The sequence below is a fragment of the Semicossyphus pulcher genome, unplaced genomic scaffold (assembly GCF_022749685.1).
Source record: "Semicossyphus pulcher isolate SPU_LCO1_2020_fin unplaced genomic scaffold, fSemPul1.0.p SCAF_13, whole genome shotgun sequence".
NCBI lineage: Eukaryota > Metazoa > Chordata > Actinopteri > Labriformes > Labridae > Semicossyphus > Semicossyphus pulcher.
This window is the reverse complement of record NW_027211637.1, coordinates 31,531,811-31,556,485: the sequence shown is the minus strand read 5'-3', so window position 1 is coordinate 31,556,485 and position 24,675 is coordinate 31,531,811. Positions and strand designations below refer to the sequence as shown.

General features: G+C 44.3%; 1 protein-coding gene across 1 annotated transcript; it reads left to right on the top strand.

The window, feature by feature from the left end:
* LOC138589178 (myosin-7B-like) lies at positions 1 to 22,439 on the top strand. The gene is made up of 46 exons (XM_069659357.1): positions 1 to 66; positions 2,445 to 2,544; positions 2,636 to 2,739; positions 3,299 to 3,442; positions 3,807 to 3,963; positions 4,432 to 4,459; positions 4,975 to 5,068; positions 5,221 to 5,313; positions 5,425 to 5,488; positions 5,662 to 5,760; positions 8,751 to 8,854; positions 8,976 to 9,114; positions 9,343 to 9,461; positions 9,581 to 9,730; positions 9,981 to 10,151; positions 10,273 to 10,452; positions 10,997 to 11,129; positions 11,229 to 11,305; positions 11,424 to 11,511; positions 11,659 to 11,776; positions 11,904 to 12,027; positions 12,119 to 12,255; positions 12,352 to 12,522; positions 12,647 to 12,731; positions 12,980 to 13,222; positions 13,345 to 13,521; positions 13,710 to 13,855; positions 13,953 to 14,043; positions 14,140 to 14,297; positions 14,598 to 14,829; positions 15,083 to 15,209; positions 15,600 to 15,718; positions 15,893 to 16,089; positions 16,393 to 16,576; positions 16,684 to 16,849; positions 16,967 to 17,091; positions 17,176 to 17,291; positions 17,444 to 17,630; positions 18,581 to 18,790; positions 19,330 to 19,455; positions 19,880 to 19,970; positions 20,046 to 20,125; positions 20,236 to 20,340; positions 20,430 to 20,525; positions 20,917 to 21,060; positions 21,142 to 22,439. Exons 1-46 carry the CDS (start codon positions 37 to 39, stop codon positions 21,151 to 21,153), a joined length of 5,841 nt encoding a protein of 1,946 aa, XP_069515458.1. The 5' UTR covers positions 1 to 36; the 3' UTR covers positions 21,154 to 22,439.
* Positions 22,440 to 24,675: the final 2,236 nt, after the last annotated feature.

The following is a 24,675-nucleotide window of genomic DNA, read 5'->3' as shown; positions in this document are numbered from 1 at the left end:
CGCTCCGACAACAACACCAGCAAAACGACATCCACCATGAGCTCCAGACCAGACCAGCCGGGCACGGTGAGTACTCGTCCCTGGACTCAGGTCACAACAGTGTTACAGTCTGTGCGGTCAGATCAGAGGTGGTGGATATGCTGCAGGTCATATAAAGAGATGTAAATTCAGCATTGTATCAATTATTCTGCATTAAGTAAAGAAAAAACATCTTCCGATCACAAACTTTACAACACAAATGAACATTTCTGACCTGGTCTACAGGTTTACAGAGTCCTTTCAGGCTGAATGACCAACCAGCAGAGGGTCCCAAAGAGCTGCAGATTAACTAATCGTTTAGCTTCTGCCTTTTGCATCAATTCAGATTAAATGTTACAAACGAAACAAAAACTAAAGTGAAATTTAAATATTGTGCTCCCGTCTTTTTAAGTTATTGTATATGGTCCTCTCCAAAATCAAACTAACCGAAGCGCCTGCCGCCTGCCAGCACGAGACTGAGAACATTTCTGAGTCTGAAACCAACGCTGATTTATGAGTATGATAATTATGATTTATGATAACTGAGATGGAACGAGAACAGGCCTTTGCTACTTGGACTGTGCGCTGAACAGATTTAACTCTGCAAAGGTACGGCAGATTAAAGCTGCAACGATTAATCGATCAACCAATGGAAAGAAGATTAATCGCTAAAACAGAAAGACACTTCTGGTTCTGGGAATTCGTGAGGAGCATTTTTACCTCCTTTACAGACTTAACAATTGATCATAAGATTAATTGATTCCAAAAATAATCGTTAGTTGCAGCCCTACTTCAATATTGTAATTACACAAAGTAAAGACGATTTTTTCATCGTCCTGAATCTAGAATCGAAATGACAGAATCGATTGTTCTGTTACTGTTACAGAAGATCTCGTTGGACGGTCGATGTCAGAAATACTTCAATCTGACGATCGCTGCTGTTTGATTGGTCGGATGTGTTTGGTTTAGATTTCCACCACAACCTCTGTTTTGTTATTCTCTACCCAACTATTTCTGCCGTGGCCAAGACAGCAGCAAATCTGTCACTGGCAAAACAGAACAGATTTTAACATAGACAGGAACAAAGCCTCACAGAGACGGTCTGTAAACATCCTCCGTTCCCCGATATTCAAACAAATATTGTGCCTCACCCTCCTCTCTACGTCGGCGACTGTTAGGAACAGGTGTTAACATGTCTGCCTTGTGACGAGGACGGATGAAAATCGTGTGTGACAATAAAACATATTTAAAGTGTCTCAGCTCAGGCAGGGACGGAGAATAATACAGGGAGAGGCCGGAGCTTTTCAAGCGGATCCTCTTGAGCTGCTGTGGCAGCTGAACGCTCTGTCTGAAATCCTGAGTAATGCCACGAGGTTAGCCACATGTACTCGGAAACTGGCTGCCATTTCACTTTGCTGACATCATAGGTTAGTTTGGGTCTTTGGACTTCACTAACACAGCCAGCTTAAAGTTCACAGAGCAGTTCACACCAGCGGTGAATGGATCCACTCAAATGTGTGAAGCAACGCTGGTGTGTATTTTATTCTGTGCCATAGAGCTCCATTAAAAACACCTCGGTGCACTGGCTCACATGTTTCCTTGTTAGCAAGAAGACGCACACTTTAGTTTAATGCAGCTCAGTAACACTCCTGCAGTCCTGCAGTCCTGCAGCACGCTCTCTGCAGCGCCGACAGCTTCAGGTTTAAGAAGCTGTACGCTGCTTTAAACGCTCACTTCCTGGTTTTCCAATGCAAACACATGTTCATAACTCAGTCCCCTCTTTCTAACAACGAGTCCTGTAGCCCGCATTGTAATGACATCTGGCTAACAACAGTAACGTCCAGTGTGCCGTCTTACAGAGAAATCACAGACATATAAAGAAGCTGCTGCGACGTGAAAACGTAAACGTGTCTGTTTCTGCTGTGAGCTGTAAGTGTGACATTAACAGACACACACTCACACACTGTGTTCGGGCTGCTTATTATACACACTGTGATGCTATGCTAACGTCCTTAGCCTGCACGATGTGAGAAAACTGTGAGTACGTGTTCATTGTTGCTATAACGATTTTACGTTTGATGCATAAACAAATATTTGGAATAACTGGAATTTACTGTGCAGCCGTGTGTTCTAAAGGTTGTGTGTCTCTGTGTGTTCTAAAGGTTGTGTGTCTCTGTGTGTTCTACAGGTTGTGTGTCTCTGTGTGTTCTAAAGGTTGTGTGTCTCTGTGTGTTCTACAGGTTGTGTGTCTCTGTGTGTTCTACAGGTTGTTTGTCTCTGTGTGTTCTACAGGTTGTGTGTCTCTGTATGTTCTACAGGTTGTGTGTCTCTGTGTGTGTCTCTGTGTGTTCTAAAGGTTGTGTGTCTCTGTGTGTGTCTCTGTGTGTTCTAAAGGTTGTGTGTTCTTGTGTGTCTCTTGTGTGCAGATGTCTCGGTTCCTGGACATGGCGGAGTTTGGAGAAGCCGGTCGCTACCTTCGACTCACCAACTTGGAGCAGCTAGCTGCCAAGGCGCAGGCTTTTGACGGTCTGTTCACCTGCTTTTACACCTCTGTTGATCTGGATGGTTCTGTTTACACTCAGAACGACTGACTAAGTGATTCACCCGATCCTCTCAGGTACGAAGCGCGTCTGGCTGCCTGATGAAGCTGAAGCTTACATCGAGGTGGAGGTTAGAGAGCTGAACGGAGACAAGACCACTGTGGAGACCAAGGATGGCCGGGTCAGTTAGCCTGTTAGCTCATCTCAGTTAGGCTGTTTAAAATACTATACGTTTGTTGGCTACCTGGTGAAGTCGGGAGTTTCGGCCAAAGGGGGGTAGTATACTCAGTTTTCTGGAGGACCGCACATCCAGTGAAGGAGGAGGAAGCAGTCATGACTGTCAAAGTAAAAGTTTATTTGTACTTTAGTCGGACCAATGCTTGATTTATTGGGCCAATTATATTTGAGTTTAAATAAATAAAGAATAAATATACCGTGGCATTGTCCAATTCACTAATGGAAAAGAGGGTGGACCAAAATGCGTCAACCAATCAGAGCAAAGAAACGTGGGATGTAGCGTAAGGCTGCTTGACCAACATAATTCAACATAATGCACAGATGTTTGGCATGACAGAGTTTAGTACCTTAACCTCTGCTGTATGTTACACTGTGTGTGTGTGTGTGTGTGTGTGTGTGTGTGTGTGTGTGTGCGTGTGTGTGTGCGTGTGTGTGTGTGTGTGTGTGTGTGTGCGTGTGTGTGTGTGTGTGTGTGTGTCTGTGTGTGTCTGTGTGTGTTTCAGTTTCTGATAGTTAAAGAAGAAGACCTCCAACCGATGAACCCTCCCAAGTTTGACATGATGGAGGACATGGCCATGTTGACTCACCTAAACGAGGCTTCCGTCCTCTTCAACCTGAGGAGGAGATACAGCATGTGGATGATCTATGTGCGTGTTCATCACATTTTGTGTAAAATATTCGCTGGTTCCAATATGGCGGCTGATAAAGTGCTTTCTTCCTCTTTAACAAAAGGCTCTATCTCTGTAGGGATCACTTAGGTCCTTTGTCCAGCAGGTCGCGCTCTAAAGTACACGAGCACAACATTCCTGAATCTCCCACGCGTTGTTTGTTTTCATTACATTTACAAACTATACAGAATGCATCCACGAGAGGCTCACATCAGCTCCCCTTTAGGACAGAAAATCTCCTGTGAGACTGAAATGAGTCACATGTTTCAAAGACAAAGGCGTCTACGTTCTGTTTCCTGCTTCTCTCTGTGCATTCATGTCTCCCTGTGTCTCTGTGTGTCAGACCTACTCTGGTCTGTTCTGTGTGACCGTGAATCCCTACAAATGGCTGCCGGTCTACTCCACCGAGGTGGTGACGGTCTACAAAGGGAGGCGTCGTTTAGACACACCGCCCCACATCTACTCCATCGCTGACAACGCCTACACTGACCTGCTGCAGAGTGAGTCGCCTGTGACCTCTGACCTCCTGTAGAGCTACAGCTAACTGGCTAACCATGCTACAAGTCTTTATACAGTCAAATGATTTGTTGACTGGTCACTACCAATGCACTTCCAGGAAGAAGTCAAATTTTACTTCTTTTACAGAAAGTAAAATAAACAAATCTCTTCAAGTTATTTCATTATTTCATTTTGATTGTATAATTAATTTAATCTACATCAACACTTTATTTCATGCTCCATTCATTATTTAATAACTCGGAGCTACAGTGCAGGTACAGGTACTTTCTTTTAGGGCCCTATTTGAATGTCAGCATTAAATTGTAAACAGTCCAAAGTTGCATCAAATCTTTTAATTGCACTGATTACATTTTATATTGATGAGTAAACATTTACAATGAAACAGAGGTGACTCTCCGTTATCTGAGTTGTGCTGTTCCTCTTTTAGCCGCTCTGTTTTTCCTCCACAGATCGAGAGAACCAGTCCATGCTGATCACGTAAGCCACACACACAGCTGCTCTAAGATAACACAGCTTTCATTTCATACTCACAAATATTTATGGAACCATCGTTTCATATGACAAAAGCTGATTATGAGTGAAGTACAGTAAGTTCAACATATTACTTGAGTATTATCATTTATTAAACATTGTGCATCTACTGCTCTAAATCTCAGAGGCAAACACATTATGAATACTTGTTTTCTTACTGCACTACATTTGTCTGAGAACAAACTGTAGTTTATAGTGGAGTACTTTCATAATGTGATAAAAGTACTTGTACTTTAGTAAAGGACTGAAAAACCTCTCTGATAATTATAACATGCAAGATATAAATACGTCCTTGATACACTTTAAAAAAGAGCATCTGCAGTATTCAATCTGACTTAACTACCTGCATGACATGAACGTATATTTTCCCTGTTCTCCTTCAAACAAAAACACTGTGTACAGTATGTGTCCTCTTTTGTACTGTAATGTTAATCCGTCTGCCTGCTGTGTGTTTCTGTCAGCGGTGAATCAGGTGCAGGAAAAACTGTCAACACCAAGAGGGTGATTCAGTACTTCGCCATCATCGCTGCTCTGGGGGAAAACGTGAAGAAGGGAGTACGTTCTCTCAACTCTTCTTTTCTGTTCATTCTTAGTGGGACCGTGTGGCTGTATATTTGATAACAAGCTTCACTGTGGTATATAAATCAGACAATAGGACTATTTTTGTGTTGACATGTTATCACCTCATTCTGTGTCTTCGTGTTCAGGGATCTTTAGAGGATCAGATCATTGAAGCTAATCCAGCCATGGAGGCGTTCGGCAACGCCAAAACCATCCGCAACGACAACTCCTCTCGCTTTGTGAGTTTGAGTTTGATGAAGTTTTTTATTATGGCAATAAATACTGAAGCTGAGTGAAAGTGTTGTGTTGTAAAAACGTATACAGAGCTGAGCTGTGTTTGTGTGTCTCAGGGGAAGTTCATCAGGATTCACTTTGGGCCGACAGGAAGGCTGGCGTCTGCTGACATCGACATCTGTGAGTCACAGTCATCAGATTTCATATGACAGTACCACTTTAAGTTGGTCTCAGTAAAGTGTTTAAATGTCAGTGGTTCTCTGTTCCAGCGTAACTCCTTCTGACTCTTTTGTATTAAGGACTAATACAGTGCTGAAGTACACCAGAGGATGTGTTCATGTGTGTTTTATCAGATCTTCTAGAAAAGTCCAGAGTTGTGTTCCAGCAGCCCGAAGAGAGAAGCTACCACATCTACTACCAGATCCTGTCCAATCACAAGCCAGAACTACAAGGTAACCCCACCCACTCTTACAACCTGTCCAATGACAAACCAGAACTACAAGGTAACCCCACCCACTCTTACAACCTGTCCAATGACAAACCAGAACTACAAAGTAACCCCACCCACTCTTAAAACCTGTCCAATCACAAGCCAGAACAAGGTAACCCCACCCACTCTTACAACCTGTCCAATGACAAACCAGAACTACAAAGTAACCCCACCCACTCTTAAAACCTGTCCAATCACAAGCCAGAACAAGGTGACCCCACCCACTCTTACAACCTGTCCAATGACAAACCAGAACTACAAGGTAACCCCACCCACTCTTACAACCTGTCCAATGACAAACCAGAACTGCAAGGTAACCCCACCCACTCTTACAACCTGTCCAATCACAAGCCAGAACTACAAGGTAACCCCACCCACTCTTACAACCTGTCCAATGACAAACCAGAACTACAAGGTAACCCCACCCACTCTTACAACCTGTCCAATCACAAGCCAGAACAAGGTAACCCCACCCACTCTTACAACCTGTCCAATGACAAACCAGAACTACAAAGTAACCCCACCCACTCTTAAAACCTGTCCAATCACAAGCCAGAACAAGGTAACCCCACCCACTCTTACAACCTGTCCAATCATGGGCCAGAATTACAAGGTAACCCCACCCACTCTTACAACCTGTCCAATCACAAGCCAGAACAAGGTAACCCCACCCACTCTTACAACCTGTCCAATGACAAACCAGAACTACAAGGTAACCCCACCCACTCTTACAACCTGTCCAATCACAAGCCAGAACTACAAGGTAACCCCACCCACTCTTACAACCTGTCCAATGACAAACCAGAACTACAAAGTAACCCCACCCACTCTTAAAACCTGTCCAATCACAAGCCAGAACTGCAAGGTAACCCCACCCACTCTTACAACCTGTCCAATGACAAACCAGAACTACAAAGTAACCCCACCCACTCTTAAAACCTGTCCAATCACAAGCCAGAACAAGGTGACCCCACCCACTCTTAAAACCTGTCCAATCACAAGCCAGAACAAGGTGACCCCACCCACTCTTACAACCTGTCCAATCATGGGCCAGAATTACAAGGTAACCCCACCCACTCTTACAACCTGTCCAATCACAAGCCAGAACAAGGTAACCCCACCCACTCTTACAACCTGTCCAATCACAAGCCAGAACAAGGTAACTCCACCCAGATTACAGTTGCAGGTTCTAAAATATTTAGTTTTTTAATTATTGGACTATTTTTTTTATGATTTGTTAAAACCCGAAACAACAAATGTGGACATTGACAAATGCCATTTATTTGATCAAATCTAGAAGAGCTCTTCAGGATGAGTTATGTGGTAAACATGTCAGTGAAGATTTGAAAGGACATTTAGAAACACAAGCATCTTAGACCAAAACAAAGAGCTCATCAGCCACACCTCCCCCAAGCCACCAGACTCCATTTGTCAAAGCACTGATTTTACCACAGAGATCATCAGAGAACACACTTCAACAAAATCCACAGAAACAGAAGAACAAAAACTGGACCTGCTCCCAAAACAAAGCAGCTGTGATGGAAAGCAACCTCGAACTTAAATATTATTTTGATGTGTCTGAACTTTAATGGTATTTGTTTATTTTATGCAAATTCTTCTGTTAGTTACCATGACTCTCAAAATGTTGTAAAGGTGAATATATATGTTAAACAGGTGGATTAATTATTCCTTTATGTGTTCCGCTTCTTAACTAAACTATTTAAAGCCCCTCTTGGATTAACTGGTAAATGTGATTGAATTATAAAATAAACTCCACCTTAAACTTCTTCAGCAGGAACATGTAACATAGCCGACACATAACTGCAGCAGTAACATTAATTCAGAGAGATTATATACAACAGTAAAATACTTTTTTTCTTTTATTTTGACATTTTAAGTACATTTCTATGATATATCATTTTATAATGTGAAAATGTTAATGTTTCGATTGCAGTGCTTTTACTTGAAGACTAGGATGTTTACAGGGTGGTATAAGTGCTTTCAATAAACAACCGCAAGCTGCAGCAGAGGACATAACGTGCTTAAATCAAAATTTACACTGAAAGTTGGGCAGTTAGATACCAGCAGACAGATGTTATTTCTGTCCTTCATGAAGGCTGGTCCATATCCAAGTCCCACTGAAGCTGTGATGCTAACTTGGCTTGTTTGTTGATCCCTTCATTAGGAAACTGCTACCATTAGCAACACTGGCAAACAAGCTAACTACATATCAGTGATGCTAACGTTAACTTTCAACTGTTTGACTTGAAGCCAGAGTTTGACAAACGTCTCCGATTATTACAGAGGCGTTTTCCCATTCAGTTCCCATGCTAGTGACCGCACCTGACTGTTAAATGAAAGAACTCCATCTTCACCTGGTTACGCCTGCGCAGACTCAGACACTGATGGCTTGACTGTAAGACTGCAGTACCGTGTTTGACCACATATAGTGGACGCTTAACCAAGGGGGCGCTGTTTCGCTAATTCGAGGACAGCGTCCGAGATGACCCGTGATTATCTGAAGTGCGGTACTTCAGTACTTTATTTGTTGTCTACTTTATTATTTCCATTTTATGCTACTTTACAATTCTAATACCAAAAGGAGATATTGTATTGTATTGTACTTTAAACTACATTACATTTATCTGACAGCCAAAGTCCTTAATGTCTCTCAAACTTTATTGATGCTCAATATGAAGTATAAAAAGTCATTATGATGAGCTCCACCTTTACCAGCTGTAACATTAAAGTGATAAACACATTCATGCATCAATAATTATTCTGAAATAATGTGAATTATTTTATTCTGAAATGGATGATTCTGCATAAGGAATTAACAGAATTTATTCCATGTGGTAAATTATACAGATCATAACCTGTCCGCTCTCCGGTTTAATGATGACAATAAAGAAATATTAACGCTGTAAACAACGCGGTTATCCTGTGTTGCAGACATGCTGTTGGTCACCACCAACCCCTACGACTACCACTTCTGCTGTCAGGGTGAGACCAAGGTGGCAGGCATCAACGATGGAGAGGAGCTGAAGCTCACAGATGTAAGAAACACCCCTCACAGTCCACACTGTGCTCTGATGAAGAATAAACAACACTCTCTGTTGGTATGTTTGTGTGTGTGTGTGTGTGTGTGTGTGTGTGTGTGTGTGTGTGTGTGTGTAGCATGCCATGGACACGCTGGGCTTCACTCCAGAGGAGAAGTACGGCTGCTATAAGATCGTTGGTGCCATCATGCACTTTGGTAACATGAAGTTCAAGAAGAAGCAGAGAGAGGAGCAGGCCGAGGCCGACGGCACCGAGAGTAAGACACTAAGATCTCTAATCATTGGAGCTGTAGTTGCTTTGTGTAGCTGAATTACTGCAAGGTCAAACAAGGTCGGGTGTTCAATAGTGCTCCAGGAAAAATTAAATGTACTGTGGCTGGAGTAACGTATAATACCCAACAAGGTGCACATACATGATCATTGAATCTAAGTGGGTTTAATGGTCATGAATGGATGATGAAATCAATTGTGCTGTGTGTGTTAAGGTGTGGATAAGGCAGCCTATCTGATGGGCATCAGCTCTGCCGACCTGCTGAAAGGCCTGCTGAACCCCCGCGTCAAAGTGGGAAACGAGTACATCGTTAAAGGACAGACTGTCGAACAGGTAACTGATCAATCAATCACTCATAGTCATTTTTTCTCTTCTGTCTGCATACTAACAGCTATTTAAAAAATGCATCTTTACTACCCATTTACCTAACTTGCCTTTTAATGTGTGTGTAGGTCAACTATGCAGTGGCGGCTCTGGCCAAAGCCACCTATGACCGCATGTTTAAGTGGTTGGTGAGTCGTATCAACTCGTCCTTATACACCGCTCTGCCTCGTCAATACTTCATCGGAGTCCTCGACATCGCCGGCTTCGAGATCTTTGAGGTAAAGAGGAGAAAAACATATCACGCTTTCACACCTAGCTCCCTTGTACCTTCACAAGGATGTATGTTAGCTTCAGTTGTGATGATGCTAAGCTAAACTAAAACTAAACGCGGGAAGAATTTAAATGTATTATCTAAGCTGAAGGTCATTGAGGTCAAACTGAGAGGTTACTCGGGGAAATGGCTCCATAAATCTGCTTGTGATACTCAACTATAAATGTGTCAATGTGTCTTTGTATTTCTGTCTGCAGTTCAATAACTTTGAGCAGCTGTGCATCAACTTCACCAACGAGAAGCTGCAGCAATATTTCAACCACCACATGTTCATCCTGGAGCAGGAGGAGTACAAGACTGAGGGGATCGAGTGGACCTTCATAGACTTCGGTTTGGACTTACAGGCCTGCATTGACCTCATAGAGAGGGTGTGTTTGTGCTTTTACAATTGTTTGTCACTTCACTGGTGGTGAGATGAGAAACAATGTAGTAACGATAATAATATTGATATAAGAAATACATATATTAAACAGTGTGGGTTTTTTTCAGCCCATGGGCATTTTGTCCATCATGGAGGAGGAGTGTATGTTCCCCAAGGCCACGGACCAGAGCTTTAAAACCAAACTCTACGATAACCATCTGGGGAAGTCGCCCAACTTCCAGCGTCCTCGTCTGGACAAGAAGCGCAAATATGAGACACACTTTGAGGTGGTTCACTATGCAGGAGTGGTAGGTATATGCTCACATCCTGTGTTGCTCATGTTGGAGTGTCTTTACTCATTTAGGCACTACTTGGTTGTCCCCAATCAGAGACTCAAGCTGTGAAGAAATTAAACAATAAATCACTATTTAATGGTTATTTCTGATTTAGTACTTTAGTACTTAGTACCCCAAGAGCAGGAACCTTTTGGGTCGAGTGACTAAATTTGTGATTCCTGTAGACGTGATTCTAGCTCGTCTATCTCTGTTTTATCTTCGGCATCACATGTGATGATAGTATTTTTGGAATCACAGCCAGTCAGTGTGTAAATCTTTGAGTCATCCGCATAAACTGATGTGCATGTTTAATTAAATAGATCTTGAAACGAAGGAGCCCAAGGAAGGAGCCTTGGGGAACTCCGCAACATGCTATTGCTGAGATAACTGCTGACTGACACAAAAGAGACTAAATGATCTCACTTTTCTTTGTGTTGTTAGGTTGATGTCACTTTGATTAAGTGGAGTGTGAAAACATGAATTCATAATGTTCTTCTGTTTGCGTATCTCACTGTAGGTGCCGTACAACATCACAGGCTGGCTGGACAAGAACAGAGATCCTCTGAATGAGACGGTGGTGGTTCTGTTCCAGAAATCCTCCAACAGACTAATGGCAGGACTATTTGAAAACTACATCAGCTCTGAGATGGGTAAGTAGACAAACAGTCACTGAAAAAGCAGTGCTGCAGGAAGAAAGAAAAACAAGAGAATCTGGTGACAGCGTGTGGATGGTTTGTGCTGTATTTCAGCTGGTGATCCAAAGGCTGAAACCAAACACAGGAAGAGGAAGGCAGCTTCCTTCCAGACGGTTTCACAGTTACACAAGGTGAGATCTTCATACCTGTACACCGATTAAAAAAGCCACCTTGACAAACTGATATACACCAAGACTCTGACACTGAATAAGACTGACACTTGACACGCTGTTGTGTGTTTGAATACAGGAGAATCTAAACAAGCTGATGGCGAACCTCCGCAGCACCCAGCCTCACTTTGTCCGCTGCATCATCCCCAACGAGAGCAAGAATCCAGGTAACCAAACAACACCTGCAGTCTGTAACCTGGCCCCATGTAGCTGTTATGATCATCACAGAAATACAGAAGAAATGGGTATAGCCACTGTGTTGCATGAAGCTGAAGGACAGCAGAAAGAGTCTCGGGTCTGTTTGTGCTTTCCAGGTGTGATGGATCCCTTCCTGGTTCTCCACCAGCTGAGGTGTAACGGGGTCCTGGAGGGGATCAGGATTTGCAGGAAGGGCTTTCCAAACCGGATCCTGTACGCAGAGTTCAAACAACGGTCAGTCCCAAACTGAACCGCACACGGGAACACAACATGAAGTTTCACATGTTTTACTAACCAGCGTGGGCTGAGACACAGTTGTGCAGATTTTCTTCAATAATCCACCTGTTCTTTTTGTCCTCAGTTATCGCATCCTGAATCCTAATGCCATCCCAGAGGATTCGTTTGTGGACAGCAGGAAGGCTGTGGAGAAACTGCTGGGCTCTCTGGACATCGACCACACCCAGTACAAGTTCGGACACTCTAAGGTGCAGACAGAGGTTTCTGTATGTTGCAAAGATATGTTGGAAAGAAGATGCAGATTAAACAGTTTAAGATTCTTTGTCTTTTTCCTCTCAGGTGTTTTTTAAGGCAGGTCTGCTGGGTCAGCTGGAGGACATGAGGGACGCCCGACTGTCTCAGATCCTCACCATCGTTCAGGCCATGTCCAGAGGGAAGCTGATGAGGATGGAACGACAGAAGATGATGCTGCAGAGGTCAGTATGACGACCATCACTGGAGTGAATGGGAACATAAAAAAGAACAGCAAAGGTGTAGGTGAACGAAAACGAGTCTTTAATTCTTGCTTTTAGGGATGCTGGGATGGTGATCCAGTTCAACCTCAGAGCCTTCTTCTCCGTGAGGACGTGGCCATGGATGATGCTGTTCTATAAGCTCCGCCCACTTCTCAGGAGCGCCCAGGTGGAGAAAGAGCTGGCTGCCCTCCATGAAGAATTCAGAAAGTTAAAGGAGGCGTTTGACAGGTCTGTTGACCTCTCTGTCTCCTCCACCGGCTCCTGAAGGGTTCAGATACATGAATCTGTATCACCAGCTTGCTGTTCAGGTTTTGCTTCTGTCTGTGACTTTGGTTTGTTGTTTCTCCATCAGGTCAGAGGCGAAGCGTCTGGAAGCGGAGGAGCGGCAGGTGGTTCTGGTTCAGGAGAAAAACGATCTGACTCTGCAGCTTCAAGCGGTAAGTCAAACTGAAACGTGAAAGAAGAATCCTCCATGTGTGAAAGTTTGAACCAAGTTACACCGTGAGTAACATGCAGACTGTGTCTGTGTCTCTGATCTGTAAATGCACTCATTGCAACTGATAACTATCAGACATAAAGCACTTTTCAACAATGGTTTTTATGATCTAATGTTTTCATTTATTTAGAACATGATCTTTAACAAAGCTAAGATTTGTTATGTTCTTCACCAAACTGAATCCTCCAGGAGCAGGACAACCTGACAGATGCAGAGGATCGCTGCAACCAGCTGATTCAGTCCAAAATCTCTCTGGAGTCAAAGCTGAAGGAGATGCAGGAACGCCTGGAGGACGAGGAGGAGGTGAGCGCCACCCTGACGTCCAAGAAACGTCAGCTTGAGGAGGAGGTGGTAGCCCTGAAGAGGGACGTGGACGACATCGAGATGACCCTGGCTAAAGTGGAGAAAGAACGACACGGAGTGGAGAACAAGGTCAACATCAAACCATATTTCACTGCAGGGTTTCTCGTTCTTTGCCGTCTTGTTTAGGCTGAGAGCTCGGTCTAAGGATGGATGAAACTGATGAGTTCATTTATTTCATTCTTTCAATCCAGGTGAAGAACTTGTCCCATGAGATGTGTGCTCTGGATGAGTCGATAGCTTCTCTGACCAGAGAGAAAGGTGCCCTGCAGGAAGCTCACCAGCAGGCGCTGAATGACCTTCAGGGACAGGTGGACAAGGTCAACATGCTGGCCAAGGCGAAGACTCGGCTGGAGCAGCAGGTGGACAATGTAAGACTGGAAGAGCTGTCTTTGTGCTAACCTATCTGATTTATCAGGTCAGTCTGCTGACAGCTGTGTGTTCAGGCTGATTGAGCCCTAATTCTTGGTGGATGGATGGAAAAGTCCTTTCCTGGTTCCAAGGTGCTCTGCTCTATAAGTTCCTCTCTGGGTTCTGACGCCCCCCGTGTTCCCTGCAGGTAGAGAGTTCCTTGGAGCAGGAGAAAAAGATTCGGATTGATCTGGAGCGAATCAAACGAAAGCTGGAGGGAGATCTGAAGCTGTCCGTGGACTCAGTGAAGGACCTGGAGAACCAAAAGGAAGGGCTGGAGGAGAGACTGAAAAAGTAAGGACAGAAATCCAGAGCAGGTCGTTTAGAACACACGGTTACCTTTTTAACTTGAAGCTGATACCTCTCTGTCTCTCCTCATACCTCTCTACAGAAAAGACTTTGAGTTGGGTCAGATTCAGTCTAAGCTGGAGGATGAACAGAGCCTGAGCGCTCAGCTTCAGAAGAAGCTGAAGGAGCTTCAGGTTGGTCAGACTGATCTAAATAGAACTTGTTTAGCCTCCTGATTTTTCCCTCATCGCTGCTGCCGATGACAGATTGTGTTGTGATTGCTCCCTCAGACTCGTATCGAGGAGCTGGAGGAGGCGCTGGAGGCGGAGCGGGCCTGGCGCACTAAAGCTGAACGTCAGAGGAACGACATCGCCAGAGAGCTGGAGGACCTCGGAGAGAAACTGGAGGAGGCAGGAGGAGCCTCTGCTGCTCAGATCGCTCTCAACAGGTCATCATCAAAACTTTTCCTCCAACACCATGATTGAAAACGTCAACAATGATTGTCTAATAAGCAGAAACAGCTCTCCAGTTTGATACGTCTATAGATAAATCTGTTGTCCTAAACTGAAGAAGATGTGGCCCTCAGTGAGATGCTGCAAATTCACAATCACTTCACTGACTTGTGTAAACTACAACGTTTAATCAGTTAAACTCCTTCTTAAAAACACTGAGCATGTGAAGGAGTGCTCACCCAAACAGAGTGGTGAACCCTGTGACCACATATTGTGATTAACTCCATGTCAAACAGGAAGAGGGAGGCAGACTTCCTGAAGATGCGACGAGAGCTGGAGGAGGCGGGGCTTCACCACGAGGCGACGGCTGCCACTCTTAGGAAGAAGCACTCGGACACGGTGACGGAGCTCAGCGAGCAGATCGACGGTCTGCAGAGAGCCAAACAGAAGCTCGAGAAGGAGAAGGCCGAGTTCAGACTGGAGGCTGATGATCTGGCTACTAACATGGAGCAGCTGTCCAGGACCAAGGTCAAAACCTCCCCAGCTTTACAACAGAAGTTAAAGGAGCACTCCGCCTATGTTAGACAAAGCGTGGCGTTGAACTTGTTAGTGTTCACCCAGGCTGCCATCATTCACACACATACATACACCATTGGCTCTGCCTTCGGGAGAAATGTGGGGTTCATCCTGCCCGACATGTGGACTGCAGGGGCAGTATTCACCGTCTGCATGGCTGCGTGTTTGATAACATGATCTGATGAAGTCTGATTTATGTGCTTAGGGAGCTGTGGAGAAGATGTGCCGGGTGTTTGAGGACCAGCTGAATGAAAGCAGGAGCAGAGCAGAGGAGCTGCAGAGACAACTGACTGAAGTGTCTGCTCAGAAAGCACGAGCAGTCACAGAGACTGGTACAACACACCTGCACACACACACACACACAGATGTCACATTCAAGCAATTTAAAGGAAATTCTGGTATTTTGACTATTTGGGGTCTAAAGGAATTATTGGACTTACTCCAGTAGATGTGTTCATCCTGCAGCAGTGAAACAGGCTGTGATGGCTGCAACATAATCCTTGATGGGTCAAAGGTCGTCCACTAAAAGTTCTTGTTGTTTCCACTGACAGGCTCAGATTGTTACTCTAAATGTGTTCTGTTCTGTAGGGATCTGTAATCTTTTTGCATCTATTCGTCTATAAAAAGATGACCCAGGTTTTAAAATAATTACCCTTTAATCTTTGTTTCGCACTCACCCACTCTGGACTTTCTTCCTCCTCTTCTCTGTGATGCTCTTCTAGCTGAGAATAGCCGCCGTCTGGAGGAGCGGGACGCTATGATTGGTCAGCTCCAGCGCTCGAAGGCGGGGATTTCCCAAAACACGGAGGATCTGAAGAGGCAGCTGGAGGAGGAGAGCAAAGTAACACTTCTAACCCTGATCAGTCATTTCAATACTGACCCTCCTGGTCGTCCAGACTGCGGGACTGTTTCATGCTAACTCATTGATTTAGATCTTACGACGATGTTGGGATATTCAGAGAGATGAGTACAGGTATGTGAATTAAAGCAATACATTTGTGTGTTTGTGCTTCAGGCTCGTGTAGCGCTGGCTCATGCAGTGCAGTCGTCCCGTCATGACTGCAGTCTCCTCAAAGAGCAGCTGGAGGAGGAGCAGGAGGCCAAGGCTGAACTGCAGAGGGCGCTGTCTAATGCCAACAGCCAGGTGGTTCAGTGGAGAGCCAAGTACGAGACTGACGCTGTGCTGAGGATAGAGGAGCTGGAAGAACTGAAGTAAGATACTCTGAAATACTTACAACTACTAATTCTAAAACTAACTGTTACTGCAGCTTCAGAAGTCAAACCAGCAAAGACTGATGAACAATTGTTTGTTTGTTTGTTTGTTTGTTTGTTTTAGGCATCTGTTGCATTCCTTCTTTCTTTAAACTCCGCCCCTAGCAACACTTACTAATCACAACATGTGTGTCAGCTTTTGTATTTCTTCACATTCAGTGCCATAGATGGAGCTGTAGTCAGAGATAATCACATCACATCACACATCGTGACTGACTGTTGTTCTTCTGGTGCTGTGTGTAGGAAGAAGTTAGTAGTCAAACTGCAGACCACTCAAGAAGCTGTGGAGACGTCTCAGGCCAAATGTTCGTCTCTGGAGAAATCCAAACTGGGTCTGCAGACAGAGATGGAAGACTTGGTGGTTGAATTGGAGCGATCCAACGCTGCTGCTCTGGCTCTGGACAAGAAGCAACGCAACTTTGACAAGGTCAGCCAGCACCACTAACCATAAGCCCGGACAAAGTGTAGCAACTGAACTTCATGCGGAAGAAAACAAGTTTGAACGCTGCTTTTGCATTTTATTGTTTGATGCAGTTGTTGGGTGACTGGAAGCTGAAGTTTGAGGAGAGTCAGACGGACCTGGAGGCGTCACAGAAAGAGTCCCGCAGTCTGAGCACCGAGCTCTTCAAACTGAAGAACTGCTATGAAGAAGCTCTGGACCATCTGGAGACAGTGAAACGAGAAAACAAGAACCTGCAAGGTACTTTGTCCCTCACTCTGTCTGCCCTCCTAACTTTCACCACAAAGACGTCTTTAGTTTTTGGGAAGTCTTGATTTGGGGAAGTTAACTTGAGACTTGTTTGCCAAACTCTCCAAGATGAGATTCTGGACCTGACGGATCAGATCAGTCTGGGAGGAAAGACCATCCATGAGCTAGAAAGGACAAAGAAGATCCTCGATGTGGAGAAGAGCGACATCAGAGCAGCTCTGGAGGAAGCAGAGGTAACTGACTAACTTACAGTAGATACCTTTGAACTATCTAAACTGTTAACTAACCTACTGCACTTACCAACCTCTACCAACCAGGGTACTCTGGAGCACGAGGAGAGCAAGACCCTGAGATTCCAGATGGAGCTGCAGCAGATGAGGACTGAGATTGAGCGCAAGATTGCCGAGAAAGATGAAGAGATTGACAACCTCAGGTACCAAATAACAAACTCCAGTGACAAATGTAAGCCTATTAGAAACCAGTATAATGCCTATAAAGGAAGCTAGAAACCAGTTAAACTCTTTACAACTGGAGCTACCAAATTTAAACCCATATGAGTGTAGTAATACCTGCGCTGTCCACCAGGCGGAGCCACCAGCGCTCCCTGGAGACCACGCAGGCCAGTTTGGAGGCGGAGGTTCGTAGTCGCAGCGAGGCGGTTCGTCTGAGGAAGAAGATGGAGTCTGACCTGAACGAGATGGAGATTCAGCTGGGACACGCCAACAAACAGGCAGCCGAGAACCAGAGGATCCTCCGATACCTACAGATACAGGTAGGCTCCTTTTACCAAAACTCATCGTACGATAGGAACATTATCAGTTAAGAACAATTTGGTTTGAAGTCCCTGATACTCTCGGGCTGTCGTGATCGGTTCACTGAGTATCGTGAAAATTTCAGAATTAGTGCTCTCGGACTGTTTACCAAAAAGGGGCAGTGGAGAGTATGGAGTTAGTTAGAAGCCCTCCAAAAGTTCAACCATGAATTTAAAACATAATCTTGATGTCATACTGAGGCTGGAACACTGGATCAACTTTTCATTGATATGTTTGAAAAGTCTGGGAGAATTTGTTCTCTGGAGGCAGAAGAAGTTCATGACCTTTCTGTGCTTTCTTTGGAAACATAGACTTCATAAAACTCACAAGCCACTTCAATAAATCCCAGAGGACTCTGCCAAGGATGACCTTTGACACCTCTCCAGTTTGTGTTACTTGTGTGGAAATTATTAAGGCTCAGCTAAAGTGTGAAGAGTGTCCACTCCACTGACATTACAGGGAAAGTTTGCAGATGATGTGCTACTGTTTATAAGTCGTTAAGCGTGTCATTATCATTAAAAGAAGTGATGATAGTAACAATGGTTGATAAATTTGCTAAAAACTACAAACAATTACAAGCCTAGAAGCCTTGATGATGTAATGTACAAGCTAGAATTAGCTTAGCAGTCCAGGTTTTGGTGATTTATCGAATGTTCAAAAGTTCATCCCACGAGAGTGAAACACAGAGGCTGCCATCTCGGATCAACCATATCTGGACAATAAAACGGCAGAAGTAAAGCAAACACTTGAACAGTCTGAACATTATTAACAAATTGGGATGATGATGTTACTCGCAGCTGTTTGCTAACATGCTAGCAAATACATGCTAGCAGACAGGACTGCCTGTTTTGTCGTTTCTAAACGACTGGCTCCTCCTCTGCTATGATCTCATGTTTATGTCCTCTGATAGGTTAAAGAGCAGCAGGTGGAGCTGGATGATAAAGTCCAGTTGGCCAATCAGCTGAGAGAACAGATCGTCCTGTTGGACCGACGTTGTACACTGATGACGGCCGAGGAGGAGGAGCTACGTGGAGTTCTGGAACAAACCGACCGCGTCCGCAAGATGGCCGAGCACGAGCTGGTGGAGGTGGCAGAGAGAGCCAACCTGCTCGCCACACAGGTACAAACACACTCTGCCAGGACGTTCATGATCAAGTCTGTTCAGACCGGTTTTTATTGATTAAATTGAGCCAATGAACACGGACACATTATAAAGACCGACTTATCGATGGACTGACTGATTGATAAAACGAATGATTGATGTTCTGAGACTATATGACAGATCGGTTCATCTACTGACTGATTGATCGACTTCCTGATAGGCCACCTGATCAACCAATTGATCGATTCAGTGATTAACTGGTAAATCTCTGTAAATGATCGATTGATTCACTGATCTAAGTTGTCGACTGACGTATTGATGGACTGATCGGATGATTGACTCCGTGGCTTACAGAGTGATTGGTTGGTTGATTAACTGATGGATGCATTACTTTAAAAATTGTTGAGTTATCGTCGGCCATATTGAGAAATCATCGGTCCACTGATTAATTAAATTACAAAAGAAGAAGAACTTAGAAGAACTGATCGTTGATTATTGATCGACATACGACTGACATACTTGATTGATTGATTTGCTGTCTGTTTCCTGTGATGTAGAACGCCGGTTTGGCGAACCAGAAGAGGAAACTGGAGGCAGATTTGTCTCTGCTGACCGGAGAGGTGGACGAGGCCGTGCAGGAGAGTCGCAGTGCTGAGGAGAAAGCCAAGAAGGCCATCACTGATGTCAGTCCTGACCCCTGACCTCTGACCCTTGACTTTTATCCAATCCAAAACCATCCATCTCCTTGTTTCTAAAAGTTGAACAGACACTCTGGTGTCTATTTTTCAGGGTAGATTTACTTTAACTCTGTGCTTCTGATGGAGGAAGTATTCAGATGCTTTACTTCAGTCGTTCTTTGGAAGTTCGATTTATAAAAATATCGGCAGATTTGTAAACTTTTTGTGGAACAGTGAGGGATGGAGGAGTCTGATGCTAAAACACTGAGAGAGTGATCATAATAGTGAACAGCTTCTTCAGGTCTGACAAGCTGCAGGCGCACAACAGACTCAGCCTTCTAAATCAGTTTGTTCAGTCTGTTGGTGTTGAGAGTAGAAGTACCTCAAACCTGTGCAATCCTCTGATCCTGATCGTCTTGTGTCGCACCAGGCGGCTCTCATGGCCGAGGAGCTGAAGAAGGAGCAGGACAGCAGCAACATGTTGGAGAGGATGAAGAAGAACATGGTGTCTACGGTGAAAGGTACAAAACAACATGATAGAGAATCTACCTGCTGTTCCTCTTGATAAATGACGCTCACTCCTGTGTGTCTGACAGAGCTGCAGGTGAAACTGGACGAGACGGAGCAGATGGCGCTAAAGGGAGGAAAGAAACAACTTCACAAGCTGGAGACAAGAGTGAGTGATATACGTCACTAACACTTTGCTGATGAAAGTAAAAGCTCCAGAAAGAAATATGACCTGACAAGGCGGCAGGAAGCAGGAAGTAAACATGAGTGTGTGTGCAGGTGAGGGAGCTGCAGACGGAGCTGATGGTGGAGCAGAAGAAGAGCGAGGAGTATCAGAAAGGAGTCCGTCGCTACGAGAGGAGATGCAAAGAGTTGACGTACCAGGTCCGATCCGCTCACATCACCCAGCTGTCACACACATGTTCTGCTGGTTCTGTGTTCTGTGGGTTTACTGGTTCTCTGTGTTCCTGCAGACTGAGGAGGACAGGAAGACTCTGCTGAGGATGCAGGAGCTTATCGATAAACTTCAGACCAAAGTCAAGAGCTACAAGAGACAAGCTGAGACATCTGTGAGTGTGTTATTGTCACAGGCCTCAAACACACATCAGAGCTGAATCATCTCTATTTCTTTTAATACCAGTGTTTGAAGTGTGAACGTGAAAGAGGATGCGTGTAGTGAACCTGAATGAACCTCCAAAAAAAACATGAAGACTAGATGTTGAACATAGTGGAAACGATCCCTTAGGAGATGGTGGAGACCAAAAACAGAGCTCAGAGAGAGTGAATGTTTAGAATCATCTGGTGGACACAAAACTTCACACGAATGATCCTCCATATCAACTTAAAAGCTGTTGATATGTCTATGTTGTGTTTATGATGCGTTTGCTCTGCCCCAAAATAAAGTCAGTCCCTGCGGGTTAGAATTGAATCAGAGCTGTTGTTCCTCTGTGCGTCCACCAGGAGGAGCAGGTGAGCTGCAGCACGGTGCGTTTCAGAAAAGTCCAACACGAGCTGGACGACGCGGAGGAGCGAGCCGACATCGCCGAGACCACCGTCAACAAGCTGCGGATTCGAACCCGCGAACAAGCCAGCAAGGTCGCCGTGGTGAGTCCCACTCTGAGGATCTGACTGTACTTCCTTATTACAAAATAAAAGCTTCATAACCTGCTGTTTGTGTTCCTGCAGATCGCTGAGTGACGCCCTGCTGCCTCTTCAGACTCCATCTGTGTGTTCCTGCAGTTTGTGTGACGAGTTTGAAGTGTGCTGTGTGTTTCTGAGTGATGGTAAAGTCCACGATCATGGGGTCGCTCAAAAATGTTAAAGTGCATGAAACCGTGTCAGTCTACATTTGTGATCAGGAAGGATGGAGGGCAGCGAGAAGCTACAAGGATTTTAATTCGTAGAACTGAACAGCTTCATGCTAAACTTTGTCACACAGTACTGAGTGAGTTAAACAGTATTTAAGTCTTTCATTTTGAACACTGGTAGATCTTGTGGTACGTTAGTAAAGCTAAGATAGAGAGAGAGGCACAGAGGGCAGGGCTGTGGCTGTGTTAATATGTTATTCTTTGTTTCTGTCAGCACACACAGCACAGAGCTGCCCACCCTCGACGTCCTGCTTCTTTTAGTTCTTTCCTGGTTGTTGCTGAGAAAGTTAAGATGCATGTTTTTGGAGCTGAGAATGTCACGGACAAAATAAGGTATAGATTGTAGAGGAAATAAGTTATTACTACAGCAACAGGTACAAAAACTTTTGGAATTGTCTCCAGTAGATGTGTTCATCCTGCAGCAGTGAAACAGGCTGTAATGGCTGCAACATAATCCTTGATGGGTCAAAGGTCGTCCGCTATAAGTTCTTGTTGTTTCCACTGACAGGCTCAGATTGTTCTTCTAAGTGTGTGACAACATGACAGAAAGGATCCCTACAGAGATAGACCTTTTTGTTACAGAGGAAGATGATTGTTTTAACCACACACAGACGTTACATCGCTCTCTGCACACACACCAGACTCCATTCAGAAAAACAGGGATTTAACCTCACAGGTCACAGGAGCTGCTGCTCTCCCTCTGCCTTGAACACTGAGGGTTTTTTTGTGTAATTGAGTGTAACACAAAAGTTCTGTTCTAACAGAACTTACAATTTAAAACACCGAAGTCACATTATAAGAGAAACAAGCTAACCCATTGAGGCAGCGGTATACCAGCTACTGCTGTGCTCTGTGATGTTCAATTATTGTTTCTATCAATAGAGTCTGGTGGCTTTGAAGAGCGTGATGTTGAAGCTGTTTCTTTTACAGAATATGTAAAAATAAGACCCATGTTTTTAAATACTGGAATTATTCTGAAATATTAAATGACTGTGTGATGTTAAAGTTTTTCCTTACAGTGCTAAACCACTGCTGACGGGTTTTCTGCCCCCTTGTGGTCAGAAATAGAAGCACAGAAGAAGCACAACTACAATGAGACACATAAGAGTGATAATAAACCTGGTTTCTGTATTCAGTCTGTGTTTGTTTGTGGGTTTTATTCTAGGCCTACTTGATACAAGGGTGTAGAACTGGGTAGTGACGGAGAACTGACATTGTTCAGCTGCTGCAGTGATTTTCAGCTCAAAGGTGCACACACCCATCCTCATACCTGCAGATGAGTGACGGGGAGGGAACAGAGAAATACTTTGATCGGTTTGAGCCCGAACTGTGATGGAGGGGAGGATCTTCAGGTGTACTGCGTTCCACACAGAGCAGCTTTTTCCAGGAGACAGGGTGTGTTCTCTCAGAAACAACAAGAGGTCATTAAAGATGGACTTGATTGTGGACTTGACTTCCTTAATCTCAGATGAGGAAGTTTAACATGAACAAAAGGCTTTTATTAACTGAAAGACATGTAAGCTGTGTTCAAATCCAGGGGCTGCAGCCTTCGAAGGCCGATTGCGTCACTGAAGCGCGTTGAAGGCTGTCCCAATTCGAAAGCTCTTTCAGATGGCCCTGGCCACCGTATCCCAAGATGCATTGCCCGCCAATTCAAACGAATTGCCGGACTTTTAAACAGCGGAGGAACAAACTTTAAAATGTAAAAGTTTTTGGTTTCAACTCAATCAAATAGCTAATGTTGCACATATTTAAGAAAATGAAAGGGCCCTTGAAACAAATTATCTTTAGAATACTAGGTTAACTTACGCAACATTAGTTATGCTAGCTAGTTAGCCCACTAGCTACCTGTTGCTAGGCGACAGTAGCAGCATTTGGTAGGGTAGACCAGACCGTCTCATTTCAGTTCAACTTTAACGTCTACGCAGGCTTTGAATGGATCGTCCTCCATGGACCGCCTCCTTCGAAGGCTGCAGCCCGTGGATTGAGACACAGCTGTAGTATTTCGACCTCCTGCACCATCTGCAGGAGGTTGGAGCGTGTGCAGCTTCTCTGTAATACGGAGCGAGTTCCACATATGCAGGTTTAATTTTGGTAATCTGGCTTCACTGAGCCTAACAAAATGGAACGAACTATGCAGTCTGAAATCTGTGGTGTTAAACTAAATAAACCCGAGGCTTCCATGATTGCCTTCACGTAAAAGGGGCGGAGTTCGCAGCAGATGACCAATCACAGACTTTGACAGGCTGCTGGCAGCAGAGCAGCATATTTACATAACTTGGAGTGAACTCAAATATTAGACAAATAAGACAAAGATTTACACATAATTATGGGTGTAGAAATGGGTAGGGACGGTGGGAACATGTCCCAACAAATGTCCAGCTACCGCTGAATTCTCCCTACCAAGAATTTTGTCTGTAAATTAGTGGAAGAAAAAAACAAACAGAAACACAATCGTTCGTTCTTTCTGTTTTATTTGTTCATTTGTTTCTTCTTACAGAACAAATGTGGCAGAAAAATACTTTTCATCGTTTTAATAGAGACGAAATCTCTTCTCTCATCCTGTAAAACATTCAAATATGTCTCATTACTCCTCTTGAACTCGGACACGTTTACATGAATACTTCCAATCAACTGTGAATCATGGCCACAAGCTGCTACCAACACTGATATTTACTTATACAGAGAAATAAACACTATGATTTCTGTTTCATGATTGGTCCAATGTTATTAGACAGATTTTTGATGACAACATAGAAACCAAACACAAAATAAAGCCCATAACCCAACCTAAAGATACACCTGCAGTCCCACAGGGAGGAGGGGGACAAATAACCAAGAGAGTTTTGTCTAAACCTCATAAATATCCTCACATATCATCCACATGAGGCTGTGTGATGCACGTTGTCCATAGTGGGAGTATGCAAAAACAAACCAAACAATCGTTATGTAATAATATCATCTTAAACGGGGTAGACAGCAGCTCAGTCTGCAGGGACTTCGCTTGGGAACCAGAGGGTGGCCGGTTCAAGTCCTGCTCCGGACCAGGTGTGGAATTGGAGCTGGTTCCTGTCCTTGAGCAAGCCGCCAAATCCCCCACTGTTCGGGGTGCATGTCCATGTGCAGCCCCCTCACTCTGAAGTCTCTCCGTTAATGCACGTCCATGAGAATTAGTCTTCTTCCTGACAACATGCGCATCAGTAGAGCAGTTTAACATGAGCAGTGGCTGAAGAGACAGGAAGGAGCGCCACCTTAACAAAGTCCAACACCAACAAATGAGCAGACGTCAAAGTACCGCCCATAATGTTTGATTGACAGCTGATCTGTGTGCAGGGAGGAAATGCCACAACAA